We start from the raw sequence: 27087 nt of genomic DNA, 5'->3' as shown, positions 1-27087 counted from the left end.
ATTACAAAAAAAGAAAGAAAACTAAAGACCAATATATTTTATGAAAATAGACTCAAAAATCTTTCTTTTTTTTTGGTTTTTTTTTTTGTTTTGTTTTGTTTTTTTGAGACAGTCTTGCTCTGTTGCTGGAGGCATGTGCCAGGCTGCAGTGCAACAATCTCAGCTCACTGCAACCTCTGCCTCCTGGGTTCAAGCGATTCCCCTGCCTCAGCCTCCCAAGTAGCTAGGACTACAGGCACACACCACCACGCCCAACTAATTTTTGTATTTTTTTTTTTTTTTAGTAGAAATGGGGTTTCGCTATGTTGGCCAGGATGATCTCAATCTCTTGACCTCATGATCTGCCCGCCTTGGCCTCCCAAAGTGCTGGGATTACAAGAGAGCCACCATGCCTGCCTGAAAATAGACTCAAAAATCTTAACAAAATATTAACAAATTGAATAAAAGGATAATACACCATGATCAGGAGGGTTTATCCCAGGGACACAAGGCCAATTTAACATTTGAAAAGCAATAAGTGTAATTCAACACATTAACAGAATAAAGTAGAAAAAGTTTGATCATATTTATAAAAAATGTGGAAAAAGCATCTGACAGAATTCAATATCTGTTCATGATAAAAGCTCTCAACAAACTAGGAGTAGAAGGAAACTACCTCAATTGACAGTGGACATCTAAAGCTACAGTTAACACACTTAATGATCAAAGACCAAACACTTTCTCACTAAGATCAGGAATAAAGCAATGGTATCCTTTCTCTCCACTTCCACTCGACATTACACTGAAGTTGCTAGCCAATGCAATAAGGTAAGAAAAAGGAGAAGGGAAAAAAGACATAGAGATTGCAATTGAAAAAGTAAAACTATCTCGTTTGTAGACAATGTGACTATTTACCTAGAAAATCTTACAGAGTCATATTTAAAATACTAGAACTAATAATTACTAATACTTGGATTTAGCAAGATCTCAGGATACAAGATCAACATACAAAAATCAATTGAACTTCTATATATTGGTGACAAACAGAAAATAAAATATTTCTAAAAAATGACATTTTCAGCAGCATTAAAGATATAAAAGACTCAAAGATAAATGCAACAAAATGTATGCAATATTGTTACAAAGCATTGCAAAAAGAAATTAAAACAACCCTTAAAAATGGAGACATATGGTGTTTGTGGACAAAATTACTCAATAATAGTAAGATGTCAATTCTCTCAAAATTGATTTGTAGATTGAATGCAATGCCAATCAGTCTCAGAAAATTGTGTTATAGTATTAAATATAAGCTATAGAATAAATTTTTGTAAAGAAATTTTAAAGAACCTAGAATAGCCAAAACAATTATGAAAAAGAATAAAATTGCAAGAAATCTGCTACTTGATTTCAAGACTTACTGTAGGGCTACAGCAAACAAGAAATGAGGCATCGGCATAGGTTAAACAAATAAATCAATTGAAAAGAATAGAAAATCCAATATCAAACCATATGTAAATGGTTGTTTTATTTAAAAAAAAAAAAAGGTGTCAAAGCAGTTCAAAGGGGAAAGTCTTGAAAAAATAGTTCTGAAGCAATTTCATATATGTAAGCAAAAAAGTGAACTTTAGTGCCTAGTTCAAACCATTCACAAATATTAATTAGAGATGGAGCCAAGGCCTAAAATGTAAAAGGTAAAACTCAAAAGTGTCTAAAAGAAAACGGGAGAAAATCTTGCCAGCTTTAGGGTAGCTAGATGTTTCTTAAGGCTCAGAAAGTAATCATCATAAAGAGAAAAAAATGATGGTAGATTTCATCAAAATTAAAATGTTTCATCAACTGATATCACTAAGAAAATGAAAAGGCAAGCCACAGACATGGAGAAACTATTCACAATCTGTGTATCTGAAAAGAGACTATATCCAGAATAAAGAAAGAACTTCTATAACTCAGTAAGCAACAGACAAAGAGGTCAATTTTTTTAATGAGCAAAAAGGCCACAACACACCTCAGGAAGGAAGACATCTCAATGACCAATAAGGAAGTGAAAAAACGATCAGCAACGTTAGTCCTCAGGGAAGACTCAGTTAAAACCACAAGGAGCCACCTCCGCGTCTGCGCCGAGGGGATGCAGGTGACGAAAGGACCACAACAGACACTGTCAAGGACGTGGAGCAAGCAGAACATTGAGGGCGGGGTGGGAAAATGGCGCAACCTCTTCGGAAAAACTGACATTTTCTTTTGAAGTTAACAGATGACTCAGCAATCCCACTTTTCGGTATTTTACTCAAGGGATGTGAAAACATCCATACGCAAAATTATTTCTACAAAAATGGCCATCGCAGCCTTATTCATTCTAGCCTCAAGCGGGAAACAACCCAGACAGGCAGAATTCTGCACACTCCCCCAAAAGAGCTAAAGTCAATCATCTAAGTGTCCATCTCAGGAAACTAGAGAAGGACCAAGTTAAACCTGAACCAAACAGAGAAAATGAAATAATCAAAGTTAAAATAGAAAAAGAGGTGGGCCGGGCGCCGTGGCTCACGCCTGTAATCCCAGCACTTTGGGAGGCAGAGGCGGGCGGATCACAAGGTCAGGAGATCGAGACCACGGTGAAACCCCGTCTCTACTAAAATACAAAAAAATTAGCCGGGCGAGGTGGCGGGCGCCTGTAGTCCCAGCTACTCGGGAGGCTGAGGCAGGAGAATGGCGGGAACCCGGGAAGCGGAGCTTGCAGTGAGCCGAGATCGCGCCACTGCACTCCAGCCTGGGTGACAGAGTGAGACTCCGTCTCAAAAAAAAAAAAAAAAATAGAAAAAGAGGAATGAACCTGCGGTACATGCAACAACATGGATGAATCTCGAAAACATGCTGCGTGAAAAAGTTCCAGACACAGAAGATCACAGGCTGCAGGCTTCCAATTACATGCAATTCTAGAAAGGCCAAACTAATCTGCAGGGAAGTCAGAACAGTTTTGTAATGATCGAGCTTAACCAGGAAGGGTCATGACAGAGCTTTTTGGAGTGATGGCAAACGCTCTATATCCTGAAAGGATGTGAATTACATGGGCTGGATTCATGAACTCTACAGGAAAGATCTGTCCACTTCATTGTGTGTGAGTTAAAATACCTCGATTTTTTAAATACTTCACACTTTAAAATTAAAATTTGGGAAGAGATGGGCTTCAAAATTCAGAATATTTTAGATTTTTTAAAAAGTAATATGATATACACGCTGTATATTCCAAGAACATCCTTAACAGCATCTGGGCAGATGCAGAATGAAATAGATTAGGATCCCTGCTACAGAAGCAAATACTCACACCAGGTCCCACACATTGCATCACTTCAGTGTGGCTCAGTGTCTGCTCTCCAGTGAGGTTGCTGCAAAGCTAAGGGGGAAAAAATGTTTAATTTTCTGAGCTTGGGAATTTGAATTTTAGACAAGGAACTGTGGCGTTGTTACGTGCAACAGTGAACAAAGACAGTAAAGGTCTGGCGGAGAGGACCTTCTAGGGGACGACCTCAGGACTTCCTGGGGGGCTGAGGTTTCATAGAGATTCTGCCGACACCTGTCTTGCGGATGAGAGAGCCCCGGAGGTCCTACTGCACCCCAGTGCTTTACAGATGGCCAGGAGGAGGTCTACCCCGGGCAGACAAGCTCATCCAGGTTCTGCCATAAGTGGGGGAGCATTTCCTTTCCAGGAACCGAGGGATCAACCCCAAGGAGGATGCAAACGGTCCTGCCTACGTCTTCTGCCCCACCAGATGTCCCCTCGTGCTCACGGCATCACATATTTAGTATTCCTTCAGGATAAACTTCCAGAAATGGGGTTGCTTGGGGAAATTGTCCATATTTTAAACTTTGATATTGACATTGCCTTTTAATTGAGATTGAAAAAACCTTCCAAAAATGCAGATCCAACCACCCTCCCACCAAAGGACACTTCCTTGCTGATAGTCAGTGTTTGACTGTTTGCCAGTCTTAGTCAAAACGTTCCATTAGTTTTCATTCCTGAAGTCTTAGCGAGGTTGAGTTTGCAGTGTGTTCATCGTGTATGTACCCCTTCATCATTTTACAATGCCTTGTTTGTCATCTTCTTACCGATTTATAAAGTGCAGGTTGTTGATCTCTGTCTGATGTTAACCCTTGGCAATAGGCGGCAACAAAGATCAAAACAAAATTTTGCCTCATCTTTCAACTTAATTTATAGTAATGTTGCTGAACTAGCTTTTTAAAATGTTTATCTTCACATTTATCAAATTTTGGCTTTTAAGATTTTTGGGTTTGGGATCATAATTTTGAAGGTTATCATCCAACCCCAAAGAATCTTTGGATCAAAAATCTTGGAAATGTTGAATCACAGAATCTGGGAACACTTGAAATTCAGAAATATTGTAGTCATCGTTATAAAATCACGTGATGGTAGGAACGGAACTTTCAGGACCTTGTATTTTGAAGGGACAGTTCATTCATTGATCTGATTTCTCCTTCATTGATTTATAAAATTAATGGCCTATCTGCTGTGTGCCGGGTACCACGCAGGGTGCTGGGAATCCAGCTGTGAATTACCAGATGAGGCCCTGCCCTCCTGGCACCCACCGCAGAGGGGCCACCTTCCGCTGGCACTCACTAATCATCTGCTCTGTCAGAGACTCCTGGGTGGTGCCCGGGACATAGTCAGGACTCCACTCTCCAGCCTCCTGGTTTTCCAGCCTCACCTTGAACCCCTCCACAGAAAGAATCTTCAGGAATGAGTTCCCTGTCCCTCAGAGCCATAGAACGAAGAAGAGAGCTGGGCACTGGGGACTCCAAAGAGGGGAGGGACAAGGGGGTGATGAATTCAGGGTTCGGGGTGGCCAGGGTGGGCAGGGGCAGCTAGAATCCCAGGCCCTGCTCTCAGGTAGAGGGAGAGATGGCTCCAGCCCCCCATGCCCCTCTGCTGACAGATGGCCATCAAGTCAGTCCCATTCCTGAGCATAGATGTGTGGTCCAAGGAGCTGCTGTGGACACTCACCACGCCCAGCCGGACCCAACAGGAGCAGTCCCCTGAGAAGGTGAGCCCCACCCTGCCTCCAGGAGCAGCCCCTGCCTGCCCCCTACACAGCCCCAGGGGCTCTATCCATAGGACACCCAGGGCCCTAGCAAGAAGTTGGTGGACTTGAGGCAGAGGTGGGGCCTGGACAGCAGGACTTGAGCTGCACCTGCTGCAGCTGCAGGCAGAGGCTTGGACAGTCCACAGCCAGTGTTGCAGTGGCTGCAGGGGCCCGGGGAGGCCGAGCGAGCATGGTGAGGGGCAGCTGCTCAGAGGAGGTGGCAGGCCATCGGAGGGGTCAAGCACAGGATAAGATGCTGCCCTTCCCACAGGCCTTCCTGTTCACCTACTACGGGCTAATCCTTCAAGCTGAAAAAAATGGTGCCACAGTCAGGAGACACCTGCAAGCCCTCCTGGAAACATCCCACCAGTGGCCCAAGCAGAGGGAGGTAAGGACCCAGGCCCCATCCTGTCCCCACCACCACCTGACCCTGACCACAGGCTGAGCCTGATGGCTGGTCTCACACCACACCCTAATCCTAATCACAGCTTGAGCCTTCTCCCTGTTCTCACTCCAACCCCTGACCCTGGTCACAAACTAAGTTCTGACCTTGGTCTATGGCTGAGCCTTGATGCTGATCACAGGCTAACCCCTGACCCCAGTTACAGCCATGATCTCAGCCGCAGCGTAGCCCTCCTCCTCCATCGTAAACACATCTCCTCATTCCCATTCCAGCACAGCCTGCTCATAGCCAGCAGTGAGGGATAATGGGCCTCCAGGGATCCACCTCTGCCCCCCGCGCCCCTCACTCCCCCTACCAGACCCCATAAGCCGTGTGTCCCCTGGCATGGGCTCGGTCACAGGTCCTGACAGAGTGGGGTGGGTGCTGGCTACCCTGGGGCCCTGGATGAGCCCCAACCCCCTCTGGGGGTCCCATTCCCCCTCAGTTTTCACTCCTGCTAGGGGAGGAGCCAGGTCTGTTCCTGGACTTTGGGATCCCCTGACGAGTGGCCCTGACCTCAACGTACAGGGCATGGCTCTGACCTTGGGGCTGGCGGCCACCCGCCACCTGGATGATGTCTGGGCTGTCCTGGACCAGTTTGGCCGGAGCAGGCCCATCAGATGGAGCCTCCACAGCTCCTCCCCAAAGGTACTGGCTCAGGGGTCCCCAGAGACCAGCAGGGGGCTGGGACAGCAGGACCCCCACCCTCCATGAAGGCCAGCCTCTGGGGACTCCCAGGACACTGCCCCGTTCAGCAGGAGGGGAGGAGGTGGGTGTGGGAGGGGCCCCCACAAGGAGGGGAAGGCAAGGGGCCTGGACTCCAGCCAGCTCCAGCAGAGCCGAGCGCCCCACACACACCCCACCCTAACACCCTGCCCAAACCGTGGCTCTAACAAGGCCCGAGCCATCCCCCAAAGAGCCAGTCCCAGTCCCCCCGTTTTCCAACTGAGGGCCATGGAGGCCCACTACCCCTCAGGACAGACACCTGCCCTCAGGGCCCTGCTAGAGCTGGGCGACCACCTCCACAGCTCTCCAGAGGAGGGTAGGGCGGGGTGCTGACACTCCTCACCTGCCTGCCACCCCCCGGCCAGAACTCGGAGGACCTGCGCTGGAAATGGGCCGGCAGCACCATCCTCCTGGCATACGGCCAGGTGGCAGCCAAAGCCCGGGCCCACATCCTCCCGTGGGTGGACAACATCGTGTCCCGGATGGTCTTCTACTTCCACTACAGCTCATGGGTACGCCCCTGGCTGCCCTGGCAAGATCCCAACACCTACCCGTCCCCACCAAGACCGAGTCCTGGATCCCAGCCCAGCTGCCCTGCCAGCCTCTGAGAGCAGAGAATTCCAGGACCTCCCAGGGCCTTGGAGCCCACCGCCACCCCACGCTGGAATCATGAGGAACCAGGCCGAGCTTCCTGGTGGCCCCACGATTTCGTCTGTCCATCCCACCAAAACTCCTCTGGGCTTCATGGTGCCTCTACCCGCACTTCTGCTCTTAAAGCCAACCCTGGGTTTTCACTTTGCGGGTGGGGGACATGGGTGTGGAGAGGCCAGAATGACGTCCATCATGCCTTGATGACAAGCCCCTGACTCCACACCCCACACCAGGGGCCTCCAACCCAGGTCACTGTGAGAGGCCCCGCCAGGGCTGCCCCCACCCCAAAGTAGCCACATCGCTGCCCCGGGTCGCCGCTGCTGTGGCCCTGGGGCATGGGGTTGCCACATCTCACGAGACTTACAGGCACTCTCCCAGTGTTTAAACATTGTCAATTTACAGTTTTAAACAAAACCATGCAGCCCCACCCCTTACGAAGCCCCCCAGATGCAGCCCCGGTGGGTGGTCTCTGTGGCCCCTCGGATCACAGCCTCACGCTCCTGCTCCCACTGCACGTTCCCACGTCCCGGGCCCTGACCCTGTCCCGCATTCCAGGATGAGACCCTGAAGCACAGCTTCCTCACGGCCACCCTGATGCTGATGGGTGCGGTGAGCCGGAGTGAGGGCGCCCACAGCTACGAGTTCTCCCAGACCTCCGAGCTCCTCGAGTGTCTGATGGTGCGTTCCAGGCCCTGGGCGAGGCGGGCAGCCTCTCTCAGTTTACCCCTTGCGGAAGGGGTGGGGTGGGTTTCTAGGGCATGTCCTGACCTGACTGCAGTGGCTTTGCTCTGGTGCTCTGGCCTCCTGGTGGGGCAGCTCACAGAGGCCCCTCTGGGTGGGTGAAGGGCCAGAGCATAATCCTGCGACTCTCGGGGATGCCAGGCACTGAGGTCTTCCCGGGTTGGGGAGACCTGGTGAAGTGAGACGGGCCAGGCCTGAGTGGCTTGGTGCCACCTGTGACTTGCAGATTTTGATGGAGAAGGAGCCCCAGGACACTCTGTACACGCGGAGTCGCCAGCAGACCATGCACATCGCGTCCAGCCTCTGGTAGGCCCCCCGCCTCACACAGGGCTTCCTCAGCGCCATGCAGCAGCCTCTCCACTCGGGTTTGGAGCTGTCAGGCAGCGAGGTGGAGAGGTCAGAAATGGAGCACCATTCTGTGTGCCAGGCACCATTATGGGGTCTGAGGACCCAGTTGTGGGTCAGCAGGGAACATCCCTGTTCTCTAAGACTGACACCTGGGGAGTGGGGACAGACCATGAACAAACCACACACCTCAGCGACACTGACGCTGCTGCCTGAAAGCAGATGGAGCTGGGGGAGCGAGGTGGAGGGGAAGTAAGATCCTCACGGGTTGAGGGCTACAGAAGACTCTGCAAGGAGAATTGATTAACTGAATATTGGTGGACTGGCGCCCAGCACCAGCCCCATGCTCTTCTAGGCTCCAGAATACAGCCTGAGGCTGGGATAGATGGCCCTAAAAGGGGACTTTTGGGCAAAGACCTGAAAGGGTGAGAGAGTAGCCCTGCAGTGCCTGGCTGAAGGGAAAGCGGGTGCAAAGGCCTTGAGGCTGGTGCACAGCAGGGTTGCTGGAGGACCTGCAGGGGCCGGGGTGGCAGGGCTGGAATGCATGAGGACCCCGGGAGCCATGGGGAAGGTCATCCAGGCTACTGCAGGGCACTGGCTCTTGCCTGAGCGAGGTGGGGCCTTGGGGGAGGCACACTTGAGAAGGAATGTCTGGATCCAGTGTGGGGAGTAGAGGGAGCTCCCAAGAGAAAATGGGGGACCAGTCAGGACCCCCTAGAACAATCCAGGAGAAAAGTAACAGTGGTCTGATTAAAAGTAAGGAGTCCTTAAATGTCAAATTGTGATGGTAGAGCTGTCAGGAGCTGCTGGAGGGCTGCACGCAGCTTTCGAGGGAGGGGAAAGAATGGAGAATGTGCTGAGGTTTTGTCCAAGCAACAAGGAGGACGGCACTGCATTCCACTGTGATGGGGCAGGCTGTGGGTGCAGTTACCCTGGGGGAATGCGTCAAGATGGAGATGCTCCTTAGACAGCATCAGGATGCCATTTAAAGCCAGGGACTGAGAAGAGAGATGGACCAGGACATCACCTGGCCAGGATGCCCCAGCTTAAGGTCCTGCAGAGGCAGGTGGGCCAGGAAGGCAAATGTGTGCACAAGAGACTCTATGAACAGCAAAAGGCCAGGAGTCTGCAGGGATGAAGGCAGATGCCACTCAGCAACCTCCCCAGGCCCCAGCCCCATGCTAATGGCCCTCTGTCTTCCCAACAGCAAGCTGAGGCCTCCTATAGACTTGGAAAGGAAATCTCAGCTCCTGTCCACCTGTTTCCGCAGCGTGTTTGCCCTGCCGCTGCTGGATGCCCTGGAGAAGCACACCTGCCTCTTTCTGGAGCCTCCCAACATCCAGGTGTGGCCCATGGCTCGGGAGTGGGCAGGCTGGATGCACCAGGGCTGGGCACCCGGGGCAGTTCTTCACTGCTCTGAGCACCTGCAGGTTTGCTGCATGATACATGCCGCGGTGTGTTTGCCCACCTGTAAAATGGGGGTGATACTAACAGGGCCGATGGTACTTAACATTTGGCAACTAAACTGAGACACTGGGTGAGCAGTGGCGCGGAGGAGCACCCTGTAAAGAGTGGCGCGTGTGGCCTCCCTCCCTCCCTGCCAGCCCTGAGAGCCAGCGGAAAGAAACTGGCAAGCCTGTGTTGCCCAGCCCTGTAGGCCTTGGCCACCATGCTATGTGGCAGGGTCAGGTCTGAGTTTTTGCCAAGCTCCCCAGCAGCCCAAGGGAAGTGGAGAGGAAGGGAGGCGTTCCCCAACCTTGTAGTGGTTCCTGCAACACTTGGAATGAGTCACCTTCCCTGCAGGGTGGGCTTAGTCTCACCACACAGCTACTCAGAGGGGGTGCTGTGCCCAGGCCGTGCCCAGCCCACCCTGCCACCCCAGGAGGCTGGGGGAAGGAACTCCAGGATTGCTCTCAGCACTTGGCCAGTGCCCACCCCTTCCTGGGTTCTGTTCAGTAAAAGCTGCCCCTGCAGAGAGACACCTGCCATTGCTCATGGCCACCACCGGGTACATGTGTGGCTCCTGGGCACAGTCACTGCACCTGACTTCTTGAGTGTCTGCAGTCCTCGGCCTGTGGCGAAAGCCAGTGTTAACTGAGCCCCTGCTAGGTGCCAGGCCCTAGACCAGTTATATCACCTTCCCAGCGGTGGCCCCAGAGTAAAGAAATGCTCAGAGAAATGAGGCCGTCTGGTGGGAGAGGCAGGGTTTGAACCCCAACCCTGCCCCCCGAGGCTGAGTCCAGTCTGGAACTAGACAGACAGACAGACACCTAGGGTGGGGTGGTGAGAGAACGAGGGTGTCCTGGGCCCAGAGCAACACAGCCCCCGATAAGGGTGGCCCCTGGCCACACCCCAATCCCACCGCAGTTCAGAGTGACCCTGTTACATGATGACACAGTGACACTGAGGCTGGCTCATCCAGGGAGTGCCATGCAGTGTCTGGGGGTCCGGGACTGGGAGCTGGAAGTACCGAACTGAGGTTCCTGTTGACTCCAGTCCTCTGCCTGCTTCCACTGTGGCAGGTGGGGCTGGCTTCATGCCATTCTCAGGTGAGGAAAGTAAGCTCGGAGAGGCAAAGCAAGTCTCCTCAGGGTACCTAGTGAGTGAGTGACCAGAGCCCCAGGGCTCTGCTCCTGGTGGGCCCTGGAGGGGAGGGTAGCTGGGGGCATTTCTCTGGTCCTCGCCCTCCCTGAACATGCCCAGCAAGCAAAGCAGTAAAGATTGGAAACATGGCGTGTAAGACCCGGAACTCAGCCCACTGTGTCATTGGCAAGGCCTGGGCAAAAGGAAGATGCCAGCCCCTGCTTCAAGCCTAAGAACCTCCAGCGCATTCACCCAGCACAGGGCCCCTTTCAGCCAGGACCCTGGGACCACTAAGGGTGCCCTCCTGTGAAGCTAGCCCTGCTAGGAGTGAACTCACCTGGGCCACTAAGACACCTGTGCCCTTGGGTGATCACCAGAGGCCTCCCCACCTAGTCCCCATAGCTGCCAAATGGGGGCCATGGCAGCCCTCTCGCAGGCATGGTGGCGAGCCCCAGTGGTGAGCAGCCCAGCACATGCAGGAAGTGGGCGCTCCTCAGGCCCTGTGTCCACCTGGTCGTGGCACTACCTGACCACCCTCGTCTCTACACAGAGCCTGTACAGCAGGACCATGGAGGCACTGGACCTCATGCTGCAAAGCCTCATCATGCAGAACCCCACCACCGATGAGCTGCATTTCCTGCTGTCGGTGAGGCTGCAGGGAGGCCAGTCGGCTGGGGCCGAGGGGTCCTCAGCCTATGGCCAGACCCCAAAGGAGGGCATCCCAGAGGAGGCAGGGCGGGACCTGGGGGCTTTGAGTGGTACAGGAACCAGGAGGGGTAAGGGCCACCCCCACTTAGGCATCACAGTGATTTGGGGCACTGGGGAGGGAGAGACAGCAGGTGGCCTGGTAGAAAGAGGGCTGATGGGCCAGGCGCAGTGGCTCACTCCTGTAATCCCAACACTTTGGGAGGCCAAGGGGCGTGGACCACTTGAGGTCAGGAATTCGAGAACAGCCTGGGCAACATGGCGAAACCCCGACTCTACTAAAAATACAAAAAAAAAAAAAATTAGCCAGGCATGGTGGTGGGGGCCTATAATCCCAGCTACTTGAGAGGCTGAGGCAGTAGAATTGCTTGAACCTGGGGAATGGAGGTTGCAGTGAGCCAAGATCTCACCACTTCACTCCAGCCTGGGCAAAAGAGAGAAAGTCTGTCTCAAAAAAAAAAAAAGAAAGAAAGAAAGAGGGCTGATGAGGGTTCTGCCCTCCCCTCCTGGAGAACTTCCCCTGCAGTGTCCCCTGAAGGGTCTCCCAAACCCGCTGCCCCCACTCCCACCTGCCCTCCCTCACCTTGTCAGGAGGGAGACCAGAGCAGGCAATGACAGTCCTGGGGCAGGCAGAGGCCCAGGGAGGGAAGGCTGGCTCTGCCTCAGAGGTCAAGTCCAACGGGACTTCTCACAGCCCTGGCTGAGGACTGAGACAGCCACGGGCAGAGAAGGGAAGGGAGGGGCCCAGCAGTCAGGGGGCACGCAGGGCAAAGGTAAGCAGTGCAGAGGAGCCCAGCGCGTCTTGAGGAAGTCACAGATGTATTTCTGGGACACCACTGGGTCACAAAATCTCCAAATACCATGTACCCTCATCCTACTTCAGAGTCACTAAATATACATCTAATCATATATCACCTTAATAAAGAGCTCAGATTCGGCGTAAAAACTATTTAACATACCTGTCTCCAGATGCCTTTGTAAGCGCAGCAGGCAGAGCCTGGCCAATGAGGGATGGCGCCTTAGGGAGGGGACAGAGCCGGGGTGGGCGGGGCCTGGACCGAGTGGGCGGGGTCTGGGCGGGTGGTGGGCGGGGCCTGGGCCGAGGGCCCCGCAGCACCCTCTCCCTGACCCTGCCCACCCCGCAGCACCTGTACATCTGGCTAACGTCGGAGAAGGCGCATGAGCGGCAGCGGGCTGTGCACAGCTGCATGATCCTCCTCAAATTCCTGAACCACAAAGGCAACTTGGACGTGAGTATGCGGTTCACGAGTCCCATGCTCTGAGCTGGCTTTTATGGCTGGGCCTCCTGCCCTGGATGGCAGGGGCCCAGCCAGAGCCGCCCTTCTCCCAGATCCTGCCAGGGTTCGTAGGGTTCAAGGCCTCCTGTACACCTGACTCCAGGTCAGAATGGATCCCTGAGTACCCCACAGCACGGCGGGGCTGCGTAGTGAGGCCTCACAGCTGGGATCTGAAGGCGGGTCCCCTGACCCCTGACCCCAGACCCTGGAGCTAAGCACTTGTCTATGCACCTAAGGCCTTGTACAGGTGTTTCTCCTCCACAAGCCCCAGCTTCTCACCTGTAAAGTGAATGGAAATGACCCCTCCCTAGAGGGATATGGTGGGGCTCTGATGGGATGCAGGCTGTGAGAAGGCTGGTAAACTGTACCAGCCTGCACCTGATTAGGGGTTCCTTGCTGTGTGGAGTGGCCACCCCACCACCCCTCCACCAGTGCAGCCCCCATCATGACATGGCTCATCTGTCGCTACTGCCCTTGGGTTGCATCAGCACATGGTCAGAGAGTGCACTTCCGCGAGTGTGAGCCCAAACCCGTGTTAACTCCCTAAGCAGACTCAGGGGGATGGGGAAATTCGTTCCTTGCTCTAATGCCTGGTGGCTGCCTGGTCTAATGACGGCAGGGGGCAGAAGTGCTGGAGGGAGGGGGACTGTTCTGTCAAGGGAAAGACCCTGCACCCCTAGGAGGAGGAGGACAATTAAAGTGGCTTCAATTTACTCAAAATTCATTTCAACATCACAGGACTGGACCAGGGCAAGGCAAGCAAAGTACTCACCTTGCGCACAAAATTTACCTCAGAAACAAAAAACTCTGTAATCAAGATGATTCATATTTTCATGTGATGTTTTTAAAACTCAATTTGGCAAGCTATGGCCAATGGGCTGACCACCTGCTTTTGTAAATAAAGTTTTATTAAACCAGGACCAGGATGAGAGTAGGACAGCCAAGGTGACATGCAAAAGCAGGGTCAGATCCTGACTTTACTTACAGTTTTGAGATTTTGCTCATCACAGAGTTTTTTGCATTTATTCTGATTTTTCTAAATCTTGCATTAAAATATTACTTCTCTTGATTACTGAATGTTTTGCCTAGCCCCCAGTCCTGGCCCTGCCACACCATTGGAGGGGTCACCTCTGACGTAGGCCGTGCTGGGTGAGTGTGTGGCAGGGCTCTGCAGGGAGGTTCTGCCATCAGTGATTCCCATACTCTCAACACAGCCAAAGGAGAACTTCAAAAGGATTGGGCAACTGGTGGGCATACTGGGGATGCTGTGCCAGGACCCAGACAGGGCCGTCCAGCGCTGCAGCCTGGAAGGGGCGAGCCATCTCTACCAGCTCTTGATGTGCCACAAAGGTGATTTCTGTGGTGCACCAAGTTCCACCCCAACTGCAACCTCTGGCAGACCCACACCCTCACCCCTGACCTCAACCTTGCCCCAAATTTGCCCCCAAACCCAACCCTGATCTGAACCATAACCCTGTAATGGCCTCACCCTGACCCCCACCACTCTAATCCCAGTCCCCAAACTGGGCACAAGCCTGACCCTAATTACAAATGACCCTACCCTAACCCTGCTCTGTCCCAGACTAGACCCCAAGCCCACCTTCACCCTGCCTTCACCCCACCCTGTCCCTGGCCAGCAGGAGAAGCTTTGCAGGCAGAATCACAGGCCCCTACGGAGCTCTCCCAGGCCCATTCAGACGGAGCCCCACTCTGGAGCAGCAGAGACCAGAAGGCCACTCCCCTGGGCCCCCAGGAGATGGCGAAGAACCGCATCTTCCAGCTTGGCAGCTCCCAAGTCATCAAGGTCAAAGTCCTTAGAGTGGAGGGCAGGGCAGGGGCATGACCAGAGCACACCACATATCTGGGGAGTGGGGAGTGGTGGGTAAATGTGCTCGCTTGCTCTCTCCCACGTTGCTGAGGTGGAGCCAGGAAGGTTTGGGGGGCCAGCACACATTAGATGCCTACTTATTACGTATGCCAGGGGCTTCACAGACATTACTACATCCCTTCCTCAAGTTTTATAAACTGAATTGAACCAAATGATGAAGAAATGGTGGCACAGGGCTGGTCAGTGCCCCCACTGGAATCTGATCCAGCCCCAGCTACTCCAGAACTGTTGCTCTCAGCAACTGTTGCAAGCCATTGTTGTGCTGAGGCCAGTTAGAAGTTTAGTGTGGAAAACCTAAAGCCCTGGGGCCAACTCACTGTCTGTGTCCAGAAGGGAAATACCTCACTTGGCTGCAGTTTACCCTACAGAACCTGCCCTGAAGGCAGAGGCAGAGCCAGGAAGGAAGAGTTGCACTGAAGGGACAGCTGCTTCACCCCATGTGGTCCCTGCACACAGACCATGGGTGTCCAGCTCTGGCTCTCCCCAGACAGACAGGAGCAGGAGAAGAGAGAGGATGAGAGGGTCTGCTAATCATAGAACCATCATAGAACCACAGCACTGAAAAGGTTCCAGCTGAGGAACAGACACTTTGGGCCTGGGTTCTGGTCCCAAGTTTGTCCCTAACTCCTCATTTGGTCTTGGATACATAATATCTTTATCACTACCCCCACTGTCATCATCACCACCAGCATTATCACCACCATCATGGTCATGTCACTGTCACCACCACCACCATTATCACACCATTATCACCTTCACAGCCACCACCAGCATCACCATCACCATCATCACTACCACCACCATCACCATAAGCATCATCACCACCACCACCACAGCCACCACCATCAGCATCATCATCACCACCATCACCATCACCACAACCATCTCCACCACCACCATTACTACCATCACCACCTCCACAATCATCATCACCACCAACAGCATCACCACAACCATCTCCATCATCACCATTACTACCATCAGGACCTCCACAATCATCATCACCACCAACAGCATCACCACCATCATGATCACTGTCATCATCACCACCACCATCATCATCACCATCATGATCATAGTCACCACCACCACTATCACCACCATCACCATCACCATAACCACCATTGCCACCACCACCGCATCACCATGACTACAACCACCATCACCATCTGCATTACTATGACCCTGCACCGCCATCATTATCACCACCACCACCACTTCTACCATCACTGCCACCTTTATCTCACATTTATTGCTGCCCTTGATTGAAGGAAGATGGCTCCAAAGTCTTTACCAATCCTGAGACTGTAGTATTCTGAGAATCTAACCACCATTCCAAGTTGAATTTCTTCAAACATTCTAAATGCTAGCTTTAACCAAAAGTTTAACTTATAGCAAATGATTTTAATCATCTAACAAATATTCTAGCCCGATGTATAATAACAATATTCTTGTAAAAAGTTCTTACCACAAATCTTCCACTAAAATTATTTTAACGTTCTAACCATTGTGCTAATACTCTAACATTCTCACAAACACTGTATCAAAATTTTAGAATTAAAAGATTCTAATAAATATTCTAACATCTATTATTTAACACTTAACTTGATGTTCTAATATACTTAGAAATGTCCTAACAGATTGCAGGCACTCCAACAAATATCCTAACATGCAAAGAAGAGTTTTGCCATCCTGACATCCTTACAGACACCCTAATTTTCTGTCAGGCTGCTCTCCCATCCCTCCTTCAGCTTCTAACTTCCTTTGGTTCAATGCTGTGTGTCCCACTGTGCAGAGAACCCTCTGGAAGGATGGGTGTGTTCTATCTCTGTGCTACCCAAGGTAGCCACTGGCCACAGGGAGCCATGGAGCACTTGAAATGTGGCTAGTGCTACTGCAGAACTGAATTTTTAATTTTACTTAAATTGAAATATAAATAGCTGTGTATAGATAGTGGCACAATGCCTGAAGTCTTTCCAGAAAGTTCTACCTTTGCAGCAGTGACTGAGGCCCGGTCCCCCCTCCAGGAGACTGTAGTCTGAGGCTATGAGGCAGGGGTCACACCCACCATCTTGCATTTCTTGAGAGCTGCTTCCTTACCCCTGAGCTCATGGCTACTTGCGGAGGTGAGACTCACCTTCCCGGACCTTTAGAGCCACTCCTGGGAGGAGATGGAGAGGGTGTCAGGGTCCTGGGACAGCGCTGCCTGTCCTGGGACGGGAGCCAGGTCCCGGCTGCACCCACCCTGACCTGCTCCAAGGCTGAGGGCAGCCCACACACTCTTCTGGGGGTTGGCCCAGGTGAACTTGAAGCTCCTTCACAGCCCAGAAGTTCACTTTCTCTTTGATAAATGCTCATAAGGAGGACTGAAGCCTCGCAGGGGGCATCCCACGGGGCTGAGGCTGGCAGATAAGGAAGCCCTATGGGCAGAGGACAGCAGAAGAGGGGGGAGGGGAAGCCCGGCCACCCGGTCCTGGGACAAACACGGAGTATGAGTGTGAAAAAGAGCCTGGGCCATGGTTGGCTCTGACAGATGTGGACGTGTGCAAGTCTAGACTGCAAATCGCTGGCAGGTGCTTGGAACCTGGAGGAGTGGGGCTTAGGAGGTCAGATATGCTCAGAGACTTGGGAGATCCTGGGACAAAGGAGAAGGGGTAAAAGCGGAAGTGGGGAGGCAGGTGCCCAGGCCCAGGTGGCCCAAGGTGATGGCCTCTCTCCACCCCTGCTGTACAGGCAATCATGCAGCAGCTCACCCTGGCAGAGTTGAATGACCTCATCTGGACGGTCATCGACAGCCTGGGCTCCACCAGCCCCTTCCACGTGCAGGCGGCCTCCGAGATGCTGCTCACAGCCGTCCAGGAGCACGGGGCCGAGCTGAAGATCGTGAGGGCGCTGGGGCCGGGCCAGGAAGGGCCAGGGGGTAGAGGGAGGGCCCAGCGGTCAGCATCCAGGGCTCAGGTCCTTGAGCCTGATGGGGGAGTCACAGATCCCACCCTGGGAAGCAACTAGTCTGATGGTTTTGAATGAGCGAATGAGTGAATGGCCCAAGCAAGTCCCCTGGGTCCTGGGTGGTGACTGTGGGGTCTGAGCAGTCGCTGTGTGCTGTAATATGGGAATGGTGGGAAAGGAAGGGAAAGGCACAGACCAGCCCCTTGAGGAGCTTGAGGTCTCAGGGAAGACGGACACACAGCCAGATGTTGCCCAGACAGTGCACGGGGATGTGATCTGGGGGAGGAGGACCCCACAGGGAGGTGAGGGGTGCACCCCAGAGAGAGGATGCCCAGTGCCAAGTCCTGCAAGTGGGCGAGCTCAGACAGGGAGACTGGCACTGGGCATTAGGGATGATCAGGAGAGACCCCAAGGGGAAGGCAGGGTGCCCCAGGCACAGGGCACCTCATGGGCAAACTGGCATGTTTAGGAATGACATGGGAGACAGCAGGGCTGGACCTTCCAATGTCTGCCTGGGCAACGTGGACAGCATACGAAGACCCCAAATGTCGTGCAGCACATGGCAGGACCTGTCCCCCCCAGACTGGGACTTCTCTGCAGACCAAGCATCTGGGAAGGGGGCACAGCCCCCCCCAGATGTGCCCCCCATCCAGATGGCTCAGGACAGGGCCATATCTGAAGGGGCTCATCAGGGTGAGACCTCCCTCTGCCTTCAAGCTCCCAGGGCAGGGCTGGGCCTCCCTGTCAGACCTCTCCCTCTCTGCACAGGTTTCCAGCATGGCCCAGGCCATCTGCCTCTGCCTGTGCTCTGTCCGCATCCCCCAAGCCAAGGAAAAGACCCTGCACGCCATCACCCTGCTGGCCCGGAACCACACCCGCGAGCTGGTGGCCACCTTCCTGGACATCTCCATCCCCTTGGACAGGTGCCTGCCCCTCTTCCCTCATTGCCCACCCCCTGTCCTCTCCCCAGGCAGGGGTGGTGACCTCGGCCCTCCTGTCTGCCCCCATCATGGCCCACAGGGATCCCTATAGGGCTGGGTGCTTGGAGGGAGCCCACATCTGTTCACCATTGCACACTTCCTGGGTGGGCACAGGGGAGGCACTGCTCACTGTCTCCTGTCCTGGCTCCACATGAAACCCCTGACACAGCCGGGCCACACTGTCACCTGATGGAGAGGCCGCAGGACCCTGGGTGCTCCTGGCAAGACCCCAGCCCACACCGAAGCCTCGCCGCCAAGCAGCAAACCCCTCTGTCTCTCCTCATCAACAGACATTATCTTCTTCCTGCCCCTCCACAGACCACCCCGCTATGTCCCCGAGGCCATCAAAGCCCTCTCAGGTGGGGCTGGCTTTTTTCTCACAGCCCTCAGACCCCTGTACCTGGAGATGGGCTAGGGTCCTTGCACTGCTCACTGCCCTTCCTTCCCAAAGTCCCAGCTCTGCCTCCCAAGTCCTCAGTCCATACCCCCTGCCACTTACCTACTACGCATCTGTCCTGGATGGCCCCTCGCTCCAGTCAGGGACACCCCCAGCTCACTCCCCATGCCTGACTCCTGGGGGATTTCCCTGTCTTCCCCTCACCCTGACTTCTCCAGGCCTGGATCTCCTCTCTCCCAAGGACCTTGTCTTCCATCCCCGACAGCCACCCCCTCCCCTGCCCATCCCTTGGTGTGACCATCACTGGTTCAGGCACTCCCACCTTTACAGCTCGCCTCCAGACCCAGCAAGCCTTACCCCCAGGACCTGCCATGCACTGCCCTGTACCCCTCTTACTTCCCCTTACCTGTCCTCACTGTCACCCTCCTTCTAGCCTGGGGTGCACCTGGTAGTGAGACAGTGACTCCCACACACACACAGGTCCCTGGTCCCAGCTGCTGGCCTTGCTCCCATTTCACTGAACACTTNCTTCCATCCCCGACAGCCACCCCTCCCCTGCCCATCCCTTGGTGTGACCATCACTGGTTCAGGCACTCCCACCTTTACAGCTCGCCTCCAGACCCAGCAAGCCTTACCCCAGGACCTGCCATGCACTGCCCTGTACCCCTCTTACTTCCCCTTACCTGTCCTCACTGTCACCCTCCTTCTAGCCTGGGGTGCACCTGGTAGTGAGACAGTGACTCCCACACACACACAGGTCCCTGGTCCCAGCTGCTGGCCTTGCTCCCATTTCACTGAACACTTAGAAGCCAACAGAACAGGGGTGTCCTAAGCTCCCAGAACCCGAGTTGTTTCCAGGAAGATGTCTAATTTCCATGTGGAAACACACCTGTGGTTCTGTGAATAATTTCTAGTTTTACTGCACTGTGGTCAGAAAGTGTTGTCTATAAAGTTTTTACCTTATGGAATTTACTAGTCTTTTAAACGCTTTTTGTGAATGTCCCATTGGCACTCAAGAAGGAGGTGTATTTTCTGTTATCAGGGTGTAGAGTCTGAGGTACCGGCATATCTCAGGATATTACAGGTTCGGTTCCAGGACACCACAATAGAGCAAGTCACATGTGTCTCCGTGTTTCCCAGTGCACATAAGAGTTCTGTTCATACTATACTGTGGTCTATTCTGTAGGTAATAGCATTATGTCTTTTCAAAGAACCTTAAAAATTTAAAACCTACCTTAATTTTAAAATGCTTCAGTTCTAAAAAATGCTAATGATCATCTGAGCCTTCAGCAAGTTGGGACCCTCTTGCTGGTGGATGGTGAGGACTGCTGACTGATCAGGGTGGTGGCTGTTGAAGGTTCAGGTGTCTGGCAAGTTCTTAAAAACAAGACAATGATGATGTTTGTAGCATCAATGAACTCTTCCTTTCCCGAAAGATTTCTCTGTACCATGTGATGCTGGTTGATAGCATTTTGTCCACAGTAGAACTTCTTTCATGTTTGGAGTCAATTCTCTCAAACCCTGCCACTGCTTTATCAATAAGAATATTGACAAAGAATATTCCAATATCCTAAATCCTTTGATGTCATTTCAACAGTATCTTCACCAGGAGTAGATTCCATCTCAGAAACCACTTTCTTAGCTCATCCATAAGAAGCAGCTCTTCATCTGTTCAAGTCTGATCATGAGATTGCAGCAATTCAGTCTTCCGGCTCCACTTCTAATTCTAGTTCTCCTGCTATTTCTACCACATCTGCAGTTACTTCCTCCACCAAAGGCTCGAGCCCCTCAAAGTCATCTGTGAGGGTTAGAATCAACTTCTTCCCAACTGCTGTTCATGTTGCTATTTTGCCCTCCGTCCCATGAGTCACGAATGTTGCTAATGGCATCTAGCATGGTGAATCCTTTCCAGAAGGTTTTCAATGTACTTTGCCCAGATATATCAGAGAAACAACTATCTATGGCAGCCACCCTCTTACAAAGTGTATTTCTTCAATAATAAGACTTGAAAATCAAAATGACTCCTTGGTCCATAGGCTGCAGAATGGATGTTGTGTTTCACAGGCAGGAAAACAACATCAATCGCCTTGTACATCTCCATCAGAGCTCTTGGGTGACAGGTGCATTGTCAATACGCGGTCGTATTTTGAAAGGAATCTTTTAGTTCTGAGCAGTAGGTCTCATCAGTGGGCTTAAAATATTCAGTAAACCAACCATGAAGCAAAGAGACGCATTGTCACCCAGGCTTTGTCATTCCATGTCTAGACCACAGGCGAGTGGATTTAGCATCATTCTTAAGGGCCCTAGGATTTTCAGAATGGGAAATGAGCATTGGCTTCAACTTAAAATCACCAGCTGCAAGGCCAGGCGTGGTGGCTCACACTTGTAATCCCAGCACTTTGGGAGGCAGAGGCCAGTGGATCACGAGGTCAAGAGATCAAGACCATCCTGGCTAACATGGTGAAACCCCGTCTCTACTAAAAATACAAAAAAACTAGCCAGGCATGGTGGTGTGCACCTGTGGTCCCAGCTACTCGGGAGGCTGAGGCAGGAGAATGACGTGAACCTGGGAGGCGGAGCTTGCAGTGAGCCGAGATCGCGCCACTGCACTCCAGCCTGGGTGACAGAGCGAGACTCTGCCTCAAAAAAAAAAAAAAATCACCAACTGCATTAGCCCCTAATGAGAGTTAGCCTGTCTTCTGAAGCTTTGAAGCCAGGCTTTGACTTTACCTCTGTAGCTATGGAAGTCCTAGATGGCATCTTCCAGTAGAAGGTGATTTCTTCATTGAAAACGTGTTGTTTAGTGTAGCCACCTTCATCAGTGATCTTAGCTAGATCTTCTAGATAACTTGCTGCAGGTTCTCCACCAGCACTTGCTGCTTCATCTTGCACTTTTATGCTGTGGAGATGGCTTTTTTCCTTCAACTTCATGAACCAACCTCTGCTAGTTTCCAGCTTTTCTTTTGCAGCTTCCTCACCTCTCTGAGCCTTCATAGGGTAGAATAGTCAGGGCCTTGCTCTGGATTAGGCTTTGGCTTAAGAGAATGTTATAGTTGGTTTGATCTTCTCTTCAAACCACTAAAACTTTTCATCCATATCAGCAATAAGGCTGTTTCACTTTCTTCGTATTTGTGTGTTCACTGGAGTAGCACCTTTCATTTCCTTCAATAATTATTCCTGTGCATTCACAGCTTGGCTCACTGTTTGGCACAAGAGTCTTTGCTCTGGGCCTATCTTGGCTTTCAACACGCTTTCTTCACTGAGCTTAATCATTTCTAGTTTTTGATTTAAAGTGAGAGAAATGGGACTCTTCCTTTTAAACACTTAGAGCCCATGTTAAGTTATTAACTGGCCTAATTTCAATATTGTTGTGTGTCTTGCGGAATAGAGAGGCCCAAGGAAAGGAAGAGAGATGGGGGGACAGCCAGTGGGTGGAGCAGTCAGAACCCACAACATCTATGGATTCAGCTTGGCACCTTATATGGGCGCGGCTCATGGTGCCTTAAAACAATTACCATAGTAACAGCAAAGATCACTGATCACAGATCACCATAACAGATTAATAATAATGAGGATGTTTAAAATAGTGTGAGAATTACCAAAATATCACACAGAAGCATGAAGGGAGCACATGCTGCTGGAAAAATGGCACCAACAGACTTGCTCAATGCTGGGTTGTCACAAACCCTCAACTCGTAAAAAATGCAATATCTGCAAAGTACAATAAAGTGACGCACAGTAAAACGAGGTGTGCCTCTCTATGTACAAGGTTTACCTTGATTGTGTTGTCGAGGTTTTCTACCTCGAGGTTTCTACTTCATTTCTGTCCTCTTGATCTGGACTGAGTGTGTGTTAACATCTCACTAAAGAAATGTTGGTGTGTCTCTATCTATACTTTCAATCCCTGGACTTTTACTTCATGAACGTGGTTGCCATGTTATTTGGCACATACATATTCAGAAGTATTCTATCTTGGCGGGGCACGGTGGCTCAAGCCTGTAATCCCAGCACTTTGGGAGGCCGAGGCGGGCAGATCACGAGGTCAGGAGATCGAGACCATCCTGGCTAACAAGGTGAAACCCCGTCTCTACTAAAAAAATACAAAAAACTAGCCGGGCGAGGTGGCGGGCGCCTGTAGTCCCAGCTACTCGGGAGGCTGAGGCAGGAGAATGGCGTAAACCCGGGAGGCGGAGTTTGCAGTGAGCTGAGATCTGGCCACTGCACTCCAGCCTGGGTGACAGAGCGAGACTCCTTCTCAAAAAAAAAAAAAAAAAAAAAGAAAGAAATATTCTATCTTTATGAACAATGACTTTTAGCATTGAGATGCCCTGCTTTGTCATGCTTAATGCTTTGGGGACTTAAATCTACTTTATCTGTTCAGAATCAGTAACCCTGCTTTTATATTTTTCCATTTGCCCAGTATGTATTTGTCTACTTCTTTATTTCAGCCTTTGGGAATCCCTTTGTTTTAGGTCTCCATCTTATATACAGCACAAAGTTTGTCCTGATCTGTGATCCAAATTGAAAATCTTTTGTAATAGGTGAGTGAAGCCTCTTGATATTGATGCAAATAATATGTTTGGTCTGTCATGACATTCTGTAGTTGTGTGTATTTCATGATATTTGCTGTTTCTTTTTCTACAAGAGGTGCATTCTTTGCTCTTTAACTTCAATTTTGTTTTAATCTAGGAAATGTATTTTTGTCCTAGTTGTTACCTTTGTGCTCCTAACCTATTTTAATGCCCTTAGTCCCCATTTTATTATTCAGCCCTTTAACATCAGGTTTACTTTTTTTTTTTTTTTTTTTTTGAGGCGGAGTCTTGCTCTGTCACCCAGGCTGGAGTGCAGTGGTACAATCTCAGCTCACTGCAACCTCCACCTCCTGGGTTGAAGCAATTCCCCTGCCTCAGCCTCCCAAGTAGCTGGGATTACAGGCGTGCACCACCACACCTGGCTGATTTTTGTATTTTTAGTAAAGACAGGGTTTTGCCATGTTGGCCAGGCTAGTGGTCTTGAACTCCTGACCTCAGGTGATCCACCCACCTAGGCCTCCCAAAGTGCTGGGATTACAGGCATGAGCCACCGCACCCGGCCAGGTTTATCCTTTTTATTTGATACTGATGCAGGGCAGGTGAGCCCCAAAAGTGGGACTTACCCCAGGAAGGTTCTTAGCTTTGCCCAGGAAAAAATTCAAGAGCAAGCCCATGGTCTTAGACAGCAACTTTTATTGAAGCAGCCATGCACAGCAGCAGCAGAGGGGCTGCTCCTTGCAGAGCAGGGCTACCTAGAGGCAGTGAGCCCAGAGGAGCAGCTCAGAAACACTTCTGCAGTTAATTATGTGCAAATTACGGCATAGGTTATGCAGAAATTCTTAGAAAAAGTGTGGTAACTTCTGGGTCGTCAGGTCATGGCCGTGGAAAGAGGTAGTAACGTCCCTGTGTAGCCACGGCAATGGTAAACCGACATGGCACACCCATGGGCGTACCTTATGGAAAGGTGCTTCTGCGCCATCCCTATGATAGCTAGTCCTCAGTTTGGTCCCGTGCCCGTGTCCCACCTCCTACCCCAATACTGTTTAATTCCCACCCGTTTTCTGCACAACAGTCAGTGAGATTACTCTATTTTCCTCTTTCTGTCTCCTTTCTTCTCCCATTTTTCAGTTACATATTTGTACTTTGTCAAAACATTTCACATTCACACTCTACTGCTCCACCCTCATCTCCACACTGTGTTTACACACACACCATCAGTTCCTAGGCTGAAGTTTTCCAGTCATCTTAGTCTAAAGAAGCTCATCCTCCCAAAGACTCAGAATTCTTTAGGTTCTTTTATGTTGAAAGTTCTTTATTTGAAGAATGGTTTGGCTGGATATAAAATTCTTTGTGCACATTTTCTTTTATTAAGTATTTTTTAAATGCTGTTTCATTGTTGCCTTGCATTGTTTTTTAAAAGTTAACGACAACGGGGTTTTTGGCATTTATAAGTTATTTGATCTTTTTGCCCAGAGACTTTAAGATTTTTTTGTAATCTTTGAAATCTAATCATTCAGTAAGGAAATGTCTCACAGCTGATCATTCTGGGTTACTGTTCCCAGGCACCTGGTACATCCTTTGATTATGTAGATTGAGATTTGTTTTTCAAGAGAATTAAATCATTTATTGATTACACATGATACTGGATGATACACAAGCTTCATTCCCATCTATAGTTTTATCTGGTACCATTATTCAATTTAGATATATTTCATAGGATGTGTCAATGATCATTTTTGTTTTGTTTTGTTTTGAGACGGAGTCTCGCTCTGTCGCCCAGGCTGGAGTGCAGTGGCCAGATCTCAGCTCACTGCAAGCTTCGCCTCCCGGGTTTATGCCATTCTCCTGCCCCAGCCTCCTGAGTAGCTGGGACTGCAGGCGCCCACCACCTCACCCGGCTAGTTTTTTGTATTTTTTAGTAGAGACGGGGTTTCACCTTGTTAGCCAGGATGGTCTTGATCTTCTGACCTCATGATCTGCCCGTCTCGGCCTCCCAAAGTGCTGGGATTACAGGCTTGAGCCACCACGCCCAGCCAATGATCATTTTTATAACCAATAATTCCATGATTTTGCTTGGGCCATCCCTTTTAATGGTGAATTTCAGGTCACAACAGTTACTATCAGTTCAACTACACCAAGGTCTCTGAAGACAATGACGTCTCCACCCAGGCTTCACCCAAGGTTGTATATAAATTCCAAATAGAACCTGGCATCCACCACCCTGAAGGAATTCTAACTTCACACTGTTGGGGAAATTTACCAAGTTGGCTTCAGAGTAGACTAACTTTACACCGCACATTAAAAAAAAAAAAAAAAAAAGACATTTATTCAGCATCACAATCAGACTATTTCACAGTCAACAGCATGGGAGCAAAAAGAAAAAAAAAATCTACATTAAAACCCTTTGTTGCAATGCTTTATGCTTTCCACAGAACAGAAACTAAAATAACCTGTTATACAATTAGTCACAAATACAGTCCTCGAGTTTTTTGCCCATGCATATGACTATTTGTCTAAAACATGTCTTCTTTGTAGCAGCTAGACCCTGCCACCATTGTGCTTGGCTGAGTTCACAAATCTGTTGCAACCTGTAGCTTCCCTGTCACTTCTCTGGCTCTCCTCTCCTGCTGAGCTTTGTTTCCTAATTAAAATCTTCTGCCACTGCCATAGCTACTGCTGCTGCTGGAACCGCCATGGCCACCTTGGTTTCGTGGTTTAGCAAAGTATTGGCCTCCACCACCATAAGGGCCAGAGTTTCTGCCTCCAAAGTTTCCTCCCTTCATGGGGCCAAAATTTGAAGACTCATTGTTGTAATTGCCAAAATCGTTGTAGCTTCCACCATCTCCAAAATGACTTCCATCATTACCAAGTCCACTATAGCCATCCCCACTGCCACCATATCCACCACCACCATGGCTGCCACCAAAGCCACCATGACCACTAAAGTTTTCTCCATGACCAAAGTTGTCATTCCAACCAAAATCACCTCCACAACCACCACCAAAGTTTCCAGAACCACTTCGACCTTTTTGGCTGGATGAAGCACTCGCCATTGCTTGCTTTGACGGGGTTTTCCTAACTTCACAGCTGTGGCCATTCACAGGATGGTATTTCTGAATGACAGTCTTATCCACAGAGTCATGGTCGTCAAAGGTTACAAAGGCAAAACCCGTTTTCTTGCCACTGCCTCGGTCAGTCATGATTTCAGTCACTTCGATTTTCCCAAACTGTTCAAAATAATCCCTTAGGCGATGTTCTTCTGTGTCTCCTTTAATGCCACCAACAAATATCTTTTTCACAGTTAAGTGGGCACCTAGTCTTTGAGAATCTTCTCTTGAGACGGTTCTCTTTGGTTCCACAACTCTTCCATCCACCTTGCGTGGCCTTGCATTCATGGCGTGTCCACCTCTTCCACAGTGGCATATGTGACGAACCAAAGCCCCTGGAGTGTTGGTGTTTGGGTCCCTCATGACCACACAGTGCGTGAGTGTTCCCTGTTGCTCAGAATGGCTCCTCAAGGCTCTCATCGGTTGTTTCAAAGCTCAACCCTCCAACGAAGAGCTTCCTCGGCTGTTAGGGCTCTTTAGGAGACTCTGACTTAGACACGATGGCAGGGAGAAGAGAGACTTTAACAATGCTTCTTCAGGGGTGTCCACGGGCAGAAGAAAAAAAGAATTGAGATTTTTTTGAGGCTGTTACTTCTGGAAAATTTTCTTGGTTACAGTTCTCTTTTGTTTTGTTTTGTTTTGTTTTGTTTTGTTTTGTTTTGTTTTGTTTT

General features: G+C 50.6%; 1 protein-coding gene and 1 pseudogene across 15 annotated transcripts in view; one reads left to right on the top strand and one right to left on the bottom strand.

The window, feature by feature from the left end:
• LOC108544176 (maestro heat-like repeat family member 5) overlaps window positions 1-27087 on the top strand; it is a 78321-nt gene that overhangs the window by 26449 nt on the left and 24785 nt on the right. For 12 of the 15 annotated variants that reach the window (XM_017895175.1, XM_017895172.1, XM_017895179.1 and 9 more), the window contains exons 7-19: window positions 4926-5033; window positions 5344-5460; window positions 6043-6162; window positions 6606-6752; window positions 7447-7569; window positions 7859-7938; window positions 9185-9320; window positions 11111-11206; window positions 12411-12515; window positions 13778-13913; window positions 14201-14367; window positions 17185-17334; window positions 18169-18323. In XM_017895175.1, the coding sequence (XP_017750664.1) occupies window positions 4926-5033; window positions 5344-5460; window positions 6043-6162; window positions 6606-6752; window positions 7447-7569; window positions 7859-7938; window positions 9185-9320; window positions 11111-11206; window positions 12411-12515; window positions 13778-13913; window positions 14201-14367; window positions 17185-17334; window positions 18169-18323 (1640 nt within the window). The remainder of the gene's footprint in view (window positions 1-4925; window positions 5034-5343; window positions 5461-6042; window positions 6163-6605; window positions 6753-7446; window positions 7570-7858; window positions 7939-9184; window positions 9321-11110; window positions 11207-12410; window positions 12516-13777; window positions 13914-14200; window positions 14368-17184; window positions 17335-18168; window positions 18324-27087) is intronic. The other 3 variants (XM_017895180.1, XM_017895168.1, XM_017895173.1) reach the window with 2 other exon arrangements.
• LOC108544146 (heterogeneous nuclear ribonucleoprotein A1-like) overlaps window positions 25871-27087 on the bottom strand; it is a 9818-nt pseudogene continuing 8601 nt past the window's right edge.

This window comes from Rhinopithecus bieti, unplaced genomic scaffold, assembly GCF_001698545.2.
Source record: "Rhinopithecus bieti isolate Rb0 unplaced genomic scaffold, ASM169854v2 scaffold_25940, whole genome shotgun sequence".
Classification (NCBI taxonomy): domain Eukaryota; kingdom Metazoa; phylum Chordata; class Mammalia; order Primates; family Cercopithecidae; genus Rhinopithecus; species Rhinopithecus bieti.
This window is presented reverse-complemented; position numbering and strand designations above follow the sequence as displayed.